The 12,095-nt window shown below is 37.1% G+C and overlaps 1 protein-coding gene across 2 annotated transcripts in view; it reads left to right on the forward strand.

Annotated features, from left to right (window-relative positions):
* LOC119141218 (guanine nucleotide-binding protein G(q) subunit alpha) overlaps positions 1-12,095 on the forward strand; it is a 133,625-nt gene that overhangs the window by 84,950 nt on the left and 36,580 nt on the right. For both annotated transcript variants that reach the window (XM_037373225.1, XM_037373226.1), the window contains exon 3: positions 9,850-10,004. In XM_037373225.1, coding sequence (XP_037229122.1) covers positions 9,850-10,004 — 155 coding nt within the window. The remainder of the gene's footprint in view (positions 1-9,849; positions 10,005-12,095) is intronic.

A 12,095-nucleotide genomic window follows, 5' to 3' on the forward strand; every position in this document is an offset into this window, starting at 1 on the left:
TCTCTCCTTTTGCCACTTTGTCTTGTGACCTGATCTCAAACAAAGCTAGGCAGTGGGTCATTTTAACAATAAAAATAAGTAACAATTTAACAAAACAGTAAGGTAGTTCTTCGCTGTACTTTTGCCTGCCTTGTCCCTTTAGTCCAGTAAAATTAGTTCAGTCTTTCGGGAGTTTTACTAAGGAGCCACCATTGGCAGACATTTGGTAGCAAGCATATGACTTATTTCTTAAAGTTCCTGCTGTTTAATCTGTTTTTTTTTATTATCTGACTGTCAGCCAGGTCTGAAATATTGTTGGAGAGTTTTCCTGTGAGAAATTTCAGACTTGTTAGCAGTTTCTGACCTGTAATTCAGTTCAGTAACAGGACAACAGTAGCCTGTGGCAACATCAGACTTTTTGGGTGTTTATCCCTTCTACTCCATTCCCTAGGTGGTACCGGCTCTTCACAGGAGAGGGACATGTAAATAAATAAGCTAACAAAACAAAGAGAAAAAGTCTGTATCTTTCTCTGCAACATCTGCAAACTGTGTATGCACAGTTTGGAGTGGCTTTCCATGACCCTGCATTGTTTATCACGAATCAGACAATTGAAAAACATGCTGTGCTTTTTGGCTGTTTTGTCTTTCCATTTTCTATGGGGTCATAAATTGTCCAGGAGAAGATGACAGGCCAGTCGTCTGATTTCCAAGATTTTGGTATGCTTTGTGGGCATTCTTGGTCCATACAAAGGCTACAGAAGAGAGAAAGCAGCAATACCATTTTGAGGCTTTTTGGTTGATGAAGCATTTCCTCAGGGATCTGGCTGATGTTTAATTTTGAAGACTGGTGCTGCTTTACAGAAGAAAGATGACTGATTTGGTTGCTCCTATAGCTGGAAAGATTAAATGGATATTTGCTATCACATATTTTTTTTCCTGAGTTTATTCAGCTAACTGCTGTTGTTCCCAGAGTTAAACACTGTGGTAATACAGCAAAAATATTACTTTGAGTGAAATAGTAAAACCCAGCTTATTTTAAGTGTACAAAAATAGCTAAAGAAAGCAAGTACTTTGTAACAGTGTAACATCAACTCATTGATGGAAAGGAAGTCTTGTGTAAATCCTAATCACCATTAATGTAGTCCTACAGTGACAGAGAGCAGTCTTAAAAAATACCAGGAGTTTTTCAGCAGTTATGTTTCCCTTTTGAAGTAGATTGTGTAGGGTTGGGTATTTCCAAGTACCTTTGGGAATCCCATCATTTTCCTGTTACTGCAAAAGCAAATGGAAGAAATAGTTTTGCTTAAGTCTTAAATCCATTCCTTCCTCACCATGGCAATATCAGCATGTGAAAGTCTTGTGGCTTCATTGGATATTCTTGTGTGACCAGTGTAGGTTTTAAAAGTACATGGCAATCCATGTTTGGTGTGTTTATGTGAAATGAACATCATATCTTTACCTTACCTGCTGAAAGATGTATAATTCTACCGTGTTTTGATTAAAGGGAGTGGTAAGAATATGTAATTCTGCTTCAGAATTAACCTCTTTCCCATTCTGGAGACATATTGTTCTAAAACAATGCTTTTAAAATCAAATATAACATTTAAATAGCACATTATATCAAAATTAAAAACTTTCTTGGGGCAGAGAAGAACCAAAACTGAAAAACAAACATTAGGAAAAAATAAATACTATTAGGAAGATAAAAAGCAATGTTCTTGATTCAACAGGGTAGGCTTCCTGGGTCTTGCAACTAAATATTTTTTTTCCTTGAAATCCTTTCAAGGGCAATTTGTACATAAGGAAATCAGGCTGAATACTTTGGCTGCAGAAAGTTGCACTAAATCTGTGAAACCTATTACTTGGGGGAGAGTTTTCTTCGAATAATCACAGAGGCATTTCACTAAATTGAAGTGATAGTTTAGACAAAGTGTATTTTTTTACTTGGGGATGTATAAGAATGTGTGAGTCTGTATATGGGCATCTGAATTGCAGCATGGTATATGCCATTTAACAGTCCTGTGACTTGCAATGTAGACATACCAGGTTTGTACTCTGGTCAGTAACCTTGTTAGAAATCCTTACAGAAGAGTTGTCATTTGAAGGTAACAGTTACTTTCTCCTACAGAACTGAACCTTAGTCTCAAATGTAATGATAATGGAGTGGTAATTGCTGTTAATTTAACACTAATATGATTACACTTTCACCATTGGAAATGATTGACCAGCGTGTCGTGACAATATTATGTAACTGCACTTAGTGATACGTAGGACCATTTTTGCACTGTCTTGAGACCTTTAGGTTAAAATTCTGTGTTATATAATACAAAAATCTAAAAGTCAGTATTTTTTTTCAGAGATATGAATTCAGAAAGATTTTTATCATATTAAATCAATTATTTTACCACAGTTTTCTTGTAAATTACTCTGCTTAGATTTATTACAAGCAAAGTTAGGATGAATGTTCAAAACCTAGCCTTATTCATCGAAGAAGAAATAGTGAAGACTTTAACAGTTGAGATGACCTAAGATCACTGCAAGACTGATTTCGTTTTAGTTTATCTGCCTCTGTCCTTTTGGTAGGGAGGAAATGGCTTGTGGATACTTCATTTCTCTTTTTCTCCATGTTTTGTTGTTTTCTCCTGTGTTTTGAAAACCTTATTTGTTCTATAGAGGTTGATTGCCAGAAGTGCTTGCCAAAGAAGGCGTTTCAGTTGATGGAAGTATTACAATAGGTATAGGGTTTTGAGAGGGAAGGGCTGAATAATGATGAAAGTGGTAATTCAGGCTGTTACATGGATTTGGATATTCTATCGAAGTAACAGTAATGTTAATGTTTATATATTTATGTTGCTTTTATTTGTTAGGCAACAGCTTAACAGTGATAGCCAGGCTACCTAAAGTTTATGTATGGAAAATAGGAAAGCTGGACAGCAAACAGGAAAATGATCATACCCTTTTGTTGCCCCATGTTATGATTTGGCACAGCAGAATGAATCCGTGTTAGCTTTGGGCTCTTTAGATCTATTTACTTCTAAACAGTATCCACACATGTGTTGCTGTAATTGCACTGTCCCATAGCTTTTCTTTCCCTAAATAAACAATGCATTTGTTCCATCTCACAGGAGGGAATCTCGTGTTTCATGAAGGGAAACTGTATTTTTCTATACTTAATTTTCTAAGTCACCTAACTTTCTAAGAGTTACTCACACTGGGTAAATTAGTTATCAGAGAGGAAACTAACTTTTCTGCCTGACATCAGAAAAATCTTAAGTTTGTTCCTATCAGAAGCTTTTGTTTATAAGAAGAGGATCAGAAACTTCAGGATGTAATAGTATTATGAAGATCTGGATTCTGTATTTAAGTTGTATACCTAACTTCTCCTGTATTCTCCATCCGCATGAGTTACGTGTCTCTTAGCACTTGCAACAGAATCTGCTGGGGTGACAAGAAGTTGTTTCATAATGTTTCTCTTGCTGTGTTATTGAAACAGCTTTTTTTTATTTTCCCAAGAAGGCTATAGTGATAATATGACCTTTAAAATGTAAGTTTCAGAATCCTTTCATGTATATAGAAATTTTGATATAATCCTCAGTAAAAGCTTGCTTGAATGTTCTGGTTGCAGCCCTATAGTGGTGACTTAGTGTTTGTCTTCCATGTCTGGTGCAGCATAAAAGTAAATCAAGACACCAAGAAAATGGTGTTCTGCAGTGCACAGATAAAGATTCAGCTACTTCCTGAGCTTTCTCTGAGCCCTACTAAAAAAAAAAACCAACCAACAAAAAAACCCCGTAAAGTCATGAGATAACTTGTTTAAATCCTTCTCATTTCGTTGTATTTCCCACAAGCCATGGGTTAGGGTCTGTTATCCTAGGCTTTTACAGACAATGACCAGTAAAGAAAAAAAAATTCTTAACGCAAACTCATTTTTTTTTTAGATTCTATTAGGTGTCTGGAATTCTTTTTCAAAGAGTTTATGCTATTTTTTTCTTTCCAAAGGTTACAATGTGAAACAGGAAAGGGTAACAGATTCTGATTTACATACTTTGATACCCTATTAACCTTTGTCAGCAGCTGAAGGATGATTAGTGTCGCACCAAGCCTTGTTTCAGCAACACTTGAATTGAATAAATTGAAATACAGTCCTCTGGTATAGCACACCATGAAGCCTCCTCCCTGTTTACCCTAGTCCATTCTGTGCTCTGAAGTTGCTCAAGGGAAGCAACATTGTCTTTACTGTCCTCTTAAAACTTAGTTTTTGTGGGCTGCTATGTCAAAACACTGCCCTACCTTGGACCGGTTTATCAGTCAGTAGCTGCTGCTCTCTGTCATGTTAAGGAATACATCCCCCAACTGTCTAGTTTTCAAGACAGTGACATAGACTAGTATTGCTCTCCTTGAATGGCTTCAAATATCTGCAGGTTTGCAGCAGTCTCCAAAGCAGCATATCTTGCTATACAGCCCTGTAAGGCAAGGTATTTGTATGAACTTGTAGATTAGAAGTCACCGGGGTCTGAGTCTAAAAATTACTCCTGTTATTTATAGAATAAATAATAACTTCTAGTTCTAAGCTGCATTATCAAGAATTCCTCCCCTCCCCTGCCACCCCCCAATGCCACCAACCCCCCCCCCCAAAAAAAAAAAAAAAAAAAAAAAAAAGAGAGAGACAAATGCATGATTATGATTATGATGATGTCTTTGTAATGACTTCCATTCAGCTGCTAGACTGCTTGGACCTGATCACATGCCATTGCACTCAATTTTACAATCAATGTAAATTACAGTATCCAGACCTAAATAATATCACTGTGCTTGATCCTTCAGTTACTGGTAGCCAAGCACTACAGCCACAGGCTTTTTCTGATTGGTTTGGGAAATCCTTTTACGGAACAGATGTTCCATCCCATGTAAAAGAATTCTTTAAATAGGCACCTTGAAACCAGCTAGCCCACAGAGACCATTGATACAAAGGAACCTTGCCTGCTGCATCTCAAGCATATTCCTTTCTCCTGTGGATTTAAAATCCCATGGGAATTTCTTTTGAAATAGACTGTGCATTTTTTCCTGATCTCCCTTGTGTTAATTTGGGGAAATTAGAGAGGCTATATCAAAAGGAATATAAAAATAAGAACCTTTTTTCCATGCTTGCTACATTGATTGTAGCCACTGTTGTAAGGCTCCAAATGGTTGATGCACGTACAGAGAGAATATGAGACCAGATCCACTGGCTGGCCTGTCAATCCCTGAGAAGCATCAGAGCTTTGAAAAAATTATGAAGATAGTAAGTAGAAAACTGACATGGTGAAGGCTAGAGATTAAAAAATATACTTATTATTAATAAATTGTGGCCAAAAGAGTATTGGCAGAAAGACCAGCATAAAACTATAATGCTGTTCAAGCACAGAATTAATTTTTAACACTGTCGATAGTTTTCTGAGGGAAATGAAAAAGGAGAAATTACAGCTATTTTGGTATCTCCTTAGGTCAGATTTCCTGGTTTCAGAAGCCAATACTATTCCCAAAACCTCCAGTTTTCTTATTCTGGGATAATTTTTTGAATACTTGTAGAAATCAGTGAAGCAGCTTTTAAATATAGGAGAGATGTGATTTAGTAAAAAGAATTGAATGACTGTTTACAAGATTTCTTGCAAATAATATTGAAATTGTTGCAAGTAGTTTTATATTCCCAAAAGACCATGGAAGATGTTGATTGCTGATGTCAAAAGTATATTGGACTGAAAAATCATCTACACCATCTAGATTTTGTTTGTGGAACATTACAGCTGAACTAGCAGTTACATATTAATGACCAGTTTGAATTTTATGGTACTTAAAAAATGCTTCAGTTTTGTCTGTCATTTTGGGGTTATTCTCCTCCTCTACTCATCAGACCACACCTGGAGTGCTGTGATCAGCTCTGAGGCCCCCAACATAAAAAGGACATGGACCTGTTTGAGTGAGTCCAGAGGAGGGCCATGAAGATGATCAGAGGGATGGAGCACCTCTCCTATGAAAAAAAGTCTGAGAGAGTTGGTGTTGTTCAGCCTGGAGAAGAGAAGGCTCTGGGGAGACCTTAGAGCAGCCCTGCAGTACCCTAAGGGGGCTTATAAGAAAAGAAAGATGGGGACAGACTTGTTAGTAGGGCCTATAATGATAGGACAAGCTGAAAGAAGGTAGATTTAGGTTAGGTGTTGGGAAGAAATTCTTTACTGTGGGGATGGTGAGACACTGGAACAGGTTGCCCAGAGAAGCTGTGGATGCCCCATCCCTGGAAGTGCTTAGGGTCAGGTTGGATGGGGCTTTGAGCAACCTGGTCTAGTGGAAGGTGTCCCTGCCCATGGCAGGGAGTTGGAACTAGGTGATCCTTAAGGTCCCTTCCAACTCAAACCATTCTGTAATTCTACAGTAACAACTACTGATGTCCCAAAAGAGAGAACTCTTAAGAAGGTGCAACTTCCTCAGGGGTAACATGGTTGACTTTTTTCTTTTGTCCCCGCAAATAATGTTGATTTTTGGGTAAAGTGAGAGGCTTAGTAAAGATAAAAAGTGCTTGATACCATTTATAGTTGCATAAACTGGATTAATTATGAGTCCTTTAGATTTATTCATGTTTGAGTGCTAACTTCAAAAGTTATATTCCAAATCTGCTGTTCATATTAGTGGAAGGGAAACTAAGCCAGTAATTAGCAGCAGTGATACCACATGTCATTCATGATTGATTCTTCTGCTGCATTAAAGTTATGCTTCTCCATCTCACAAGGTTTCTCTAGAATTACTTTTGACTTATACCAGGGCAAATGAGAGAAAAGTTAAGCCAAATGATGAGATCCTGTATTTTCATCTCTGTCTCCACCATCAGAAATTAGCAGCCGGCAAAAGATGTTGCCTGACAAAGATTCTCAAAGACAGACTGATTGTTGTCTACAGGAAAGTGTAGTACCTCTGGGAACAAGAAGGCATAGCTGAGGATTTATAAAAAATTTGAAATCTATGTGAAGGGGCATTACTTTTTTAAGAGAAGCAGCACTGATGTGAGGTGTGATGAATAGGGTGCAAGCTGTCATGAGTTTGGCCAGGCAAACCCCTGGGAAGCAGGAGCAGTTAATTGAAGAAATGCTGTTTCTGTTTAAAAAGTTGAATCAATTTTTCTATGGATGCAACTTATTGGCATTTATCATAATTTATTTTGTAAGTTTTTTCACACAGTACAAAGTGGTATTAATTATATGTCAGAACATACAGAACTGATAAATAGAACAATGCAAGATCTTGGACAGCTTTGTAATAATAAGTCTAGATAGGTAACTGAAGTAATCCCCTTTTAAGATTTTCTTTTCCACCAATATAGAATACTTGAGCACCTGTTAGGGAATATTTAGGGAAATGTTAGAGAAATACTCAGATATGATGGATTTCAGATGAAAGCTTTTGAATAGTAAATTAGTCTTCAAGCTCTGTTATCATTTTGATATCAGTTGGTATCCTCGTTTCAGCTGGAATACAGTTAACTTTCTTCTTAGTAGCTGGTACAGTGCTGTATTTTGGCTCTGATGTGAGAATGATGTTGATAATGCATTGATATTTTTAGTTGTTGCTGGGTGATGTTTATACTAAATCAAGGACTTTTTGGTTTCTCGGGCCCTGCCAGCCAGAGGGCTGGAGGGGCATGGCACATTGGGAGGGGACACAGCCAGGACAGGTGACCCAAAGTAGCCAAAGAGGTATTCCGTACCATGTGACGTCATGCTGAGTATATAAACTGGGGGAAGAAGAAGGAAGGTGGGGACATTTGGCATTATGGCATTTGTCTTCCCGAGTAACCGTTATGTGTGATGGAGCCTGGGTTTCCTGGAGGTGGCTGAGCACCTGCCTGCCCATGGGAAGTGGTGAATGAATTCCTTGTGTTGCTTGTGTGCATGGCTTTTGGTTTACCTATGAAATTGTCCTTATCTCCACCCTCGAGTTTTGCATTCCTTTCTGATTCTCCTTCTGATCCCTCTGGGTTGGGGGGAGCGAGCAGGTGGCAGCATGGTGCTTGGTTGCCAGCTGGGGTTAAACCATGACAGTTGGCCGTAATTTCAGAGCTCAAGCACAAAAGCAAAATATTAAAATAAATTCTTTTATCAGTTTGTCACAAGCTGTGGGAAAATAGTCAAGACATCATTCTTTTGGAAGTACGCAAGAGCAATAGAATACAGAGCTGAGCTTGATAACATATAAGATAGTTAAAAAAAAATTATCCTGTGGCACAAAGGACTTCGTCCTGTGTTTAGTAGAGTACTATTTCTTGTTATTTGCAGTGAGAAGGTGTAGGGACTCATCATAACTTGTCCAGACATTTTGGAGGTGTGTGGGCATGATCTGGAAGAAAATACCCTTTGTTAGAACTTTGGAGATTTGGGTCCTGGTAACAGAACATATGTTCTTATTATCTCCAAGACACACAGTTTTCACATTGAACTTTGAGGTTTTTATTTCCTCCTGAGTAAACAACAGTCAAAGGTGTGATGTTTTGTTAAGTAATGAAGAGTAGCATCATTCTCCTGGACTGTCTAAAAAGGGGTGTGGGGATTGTATACGTGCAAACAGAGCATAAGTTTATTAAAAATCAACAAGAACACTCAGTATACCTTCACCTAATTTAAAATGGAAAGAGGTTTGTGTCCTCACCTCAAATGCAGACTAGATATGAGAGTTGAATCCCTCCATCTTTTTGCAGGACCAAGTTTTCATCTGTTGCCTTCTCTGTTTGTGTATGTTTGTATGTGTATATATCTCTACACAAATACATACATTCATGTATTTGTACTGAAATGTGTCAATAATACTTCCAGGACAAATTAGAAATCATCCTGCTGCCAATTTTAAACATTACTTTTTGAGAATCTCCATAATTTATAGTACAAACTGAAACTAGAGACGATTTCTAATAATCTTGCCCTTTTTTTACTGGTAACTGCTGTTACATTTGTGGTAACATTAAGCACTTTTTTATCAATCTCTCTGAAAGGCAGATCCCTTCCCTCCTTTCCATTCTCTCAGCTACATCAGAGTCTGGATCTGTCAAGTTGGTTACCTAGTCATCATTTTAAAATCATGTTTTATATACTCTTAAGATTGTACCTGAAAAAATAAAAATGAAAGCTTTCTTTAAACTGAGCTTAATTAGACACAAATTTTAATGTGAATGCCTCATCCGTTTATTCTACATAGTAGTGGATTGGAGTAAACTTAGTCTGAAGTAAGGGCCCCTGTGTATGTTTAATTCACTTTCTGTCATAATCATATTTAGCAGTATTTGTCTTTGAACAGACCGTATCATTACTTATTCATAATTTACTCAGTACTCTTATTTATTCTCATTCATTCACCATTTACTTTAAGGTCTTTCCTGGTAAATCAACATCACTGTTTTCTTCCTACATCATTACTAAGTTCATTCATGTGAATACAGATTTTTGTAAAATATCCATCTTTGAATATTTTGGTGGTTTACTATCTTTTATATTTTGAAGTTGTCCAGGTTTCCCAGGTTCAGTTGCTAATGAGTGATGCAGTTGGTGGGTATTATGCTTAACACTGTCTTTTAGCGTGAAAGGTAAATAATACGCTGATCCATGCTGAAAAATATATACTTTCCATAAAAAAGTGGTATTTTTTTTCTGTTATAAGGAACTTGCTTATGACAGTTGTCTTCTTTTTCCATCTTCACAACCCTTTTAGTGGTACTTGATTTTTCAAATTATGTATATACATCAGTGGTATGGCCAATATGAAAAATTACTCCTGTTAATCATGTTCATTGTATATAAGCTGTCTACAAACACAGAAAATGAAGTAAAATTTACTATTTTGTTTGTTTTGAATTAGGCACATGCACAATTAGTTCGGGAAGTCGATGTAGAGAAGGTGTCAACTTTTGAGAACCCGTATGTAGATGCAATAAGAAGCTTATGGAATGACCCTGGAATTCAGGAGTGTTATGATAGACGACGGGAGTATCAGTTATCAGATTCAACTAAATAGTAAGTACATTGTGGCTACCAACAACCATATATCTTTTTCTGTGAAAGTAATTTTTACTTTCTATCTTCTTATACTGTATGTCTGTGTACATGTTTGTATGCATATGCAGCACAAATGTACCCAAATATACACTTACTAAATTGAATTCAAAGGGTACTTGAAGGAGTGGACTACATCTAGTTTAGGATTAAATCTGTATTTGTTTCACAGCATGACAGTCTGTAATCATTTGAAGTCTTAAATTTAAGATTCTAACTAGGGATTGTTAATCACTGATCTTTTTGTTTTCTTTTGCTATACCTGTAATTCCTTACTCTCCTCTAACATAAACTCACAAATGCAAGCTGGACAAAAATACTTTCATGTAGTATGTACTGGGTAGTACTACTAGTTAGACAAGTAGTAGGTACTGGGAGGTGCAATCAAGGTAGACCTCCATACATTTCATAAAAATTATAATGCCCCAGAACTCCTGTTTTCCCAGGTTTTCCCCTTTTCCCTTACAGATTGCTTTTGCACTCCTGGTGGTGAAGTAAATAGTACCAAGGTAGGATTCTTGTGTTGTATTGAACTGTCTTTTTTTTATGGAAACAAAGCCTAAACTTTAAAGAACGTGGCTGCCAGGAAGGTAACAGGAAAAGCACTGTGAGTTAAACCCTGTTTGTAATAGCTCAACGGTAATAAATGTGTGTGTGACTAAACTATGTCTGAAATGTTATGCCTTTCGTTTCTTGGGGCAGCAATCTGATAAAATAGCACTGTGAAATCTAAAATTGGAGTTGGAGGTCTGCCTGAAGATTGACTCCATGAAATTCAGTTCCTTTTGAGTAATGTAGCATACAGCTTAGGTAAAATTTCTCATCTGTTGTCAAAGAAATGGATGACGGTGGGGGATGATGAACTTCTAATGTTGACCAGCATTAAAAAACACAGCATAGTTAGTTCCTAAAGCTGTGGCAGAAACCTTCATCATCTCCACATGAATTTTAGTATTAGCCAAGAAAGTTACTTTGATGATATGATTCCAGTCTCCATTTGTCAGGTGTACATGAATGGAAGCCTCTTACTGAGGAAAGCATAGAACAGAAAGGCACCATGAAGCTCCCATTAAGCTCACTGGAACAGGGCTATAGACATGAGAGATCTGGGCTGATGTTTAGCTGCACGGTAGTCTGAGGATTCTTACCTAGCACAACACTTCATATGTGATTTAGTCAAGACAAACTTACTAGTATCTTGCTGAAGAGCTACAGATGCATGACATGGATCTCCTCAGATTTGTTCTAATGGTATCACCACACGACCTTTGGCTATATTTACGCCATGCATAGGGTTCCTGTTGTCCTATGCAGTTTTGCTGTCCTCTGGAGCTGGTTACCTTCCCAACCTATCATTTGTGTATGCACATTTTGGTGCAGAGGTGGTGCAAAGCACAGTGGCAACTGTCTTTCATTGTTTGGATTCTTACTGTCCCCAAAGATATCATACTGTGGTTTTGGTTTTAGTGGTAAGAAAAGAGAGTATTACATAAAATGAAAAGTTTTAGGGTGCATAAATGGTAAAAATAAAATTTCAGAGACAAGTTACTGACAGTAACTTGTTACTGACTTCCATCTTGTTTCCATATTGGATTGAGCAGAAAGCATCAGTAGAAGGTGAAGCAGAGCTTGTCTCATACTTCTGATTTCTTGTATTTGTAGGTCCTGTTTGTTTCCACAATAGATACAATACTGTTTATAAGGTTGAAATAAATCTATGTATTTCATGTGCTTTCCTTAGAGGATAAAAATAGAATTACTCTCCAATGTAGGAAATAAACATCTGATGCTACTTCAGATCAGACTGCACTGACAGTAGTTTTAATCCGGTTCTAATGAAAGTGTCACCATAGTAGAACTTTTGAGTAGTATTAAAAATAGCAGGGAGTAGTTAATTAAGTAGTTATAGGAGCAAATTGCTAGTATATTGCCTTGCAGAAGGTAATTGTGCTGGTTGGTTGGTTATTTGTCAAGCTCAACTTGTTTAGCAATTTAACATGGTTTTTTTGCAATTAGGTGACTTTAACAATAATCAATTATAATTCATACTAT

Source organism: Falco rusticolus, chromosome Z (assembly GCF_015220075.1).
Source record: "Falco rusticolus isolate bFalRus1 chromosome Z, bFalRus1.pri, whole genome shotgun sequence".
NCBI classification, from domain to species: Eukaryota; Metazoa; Chordata; class Aves; order Falconiformes; family Falconidae; genus Falco; species Falco rusticolus.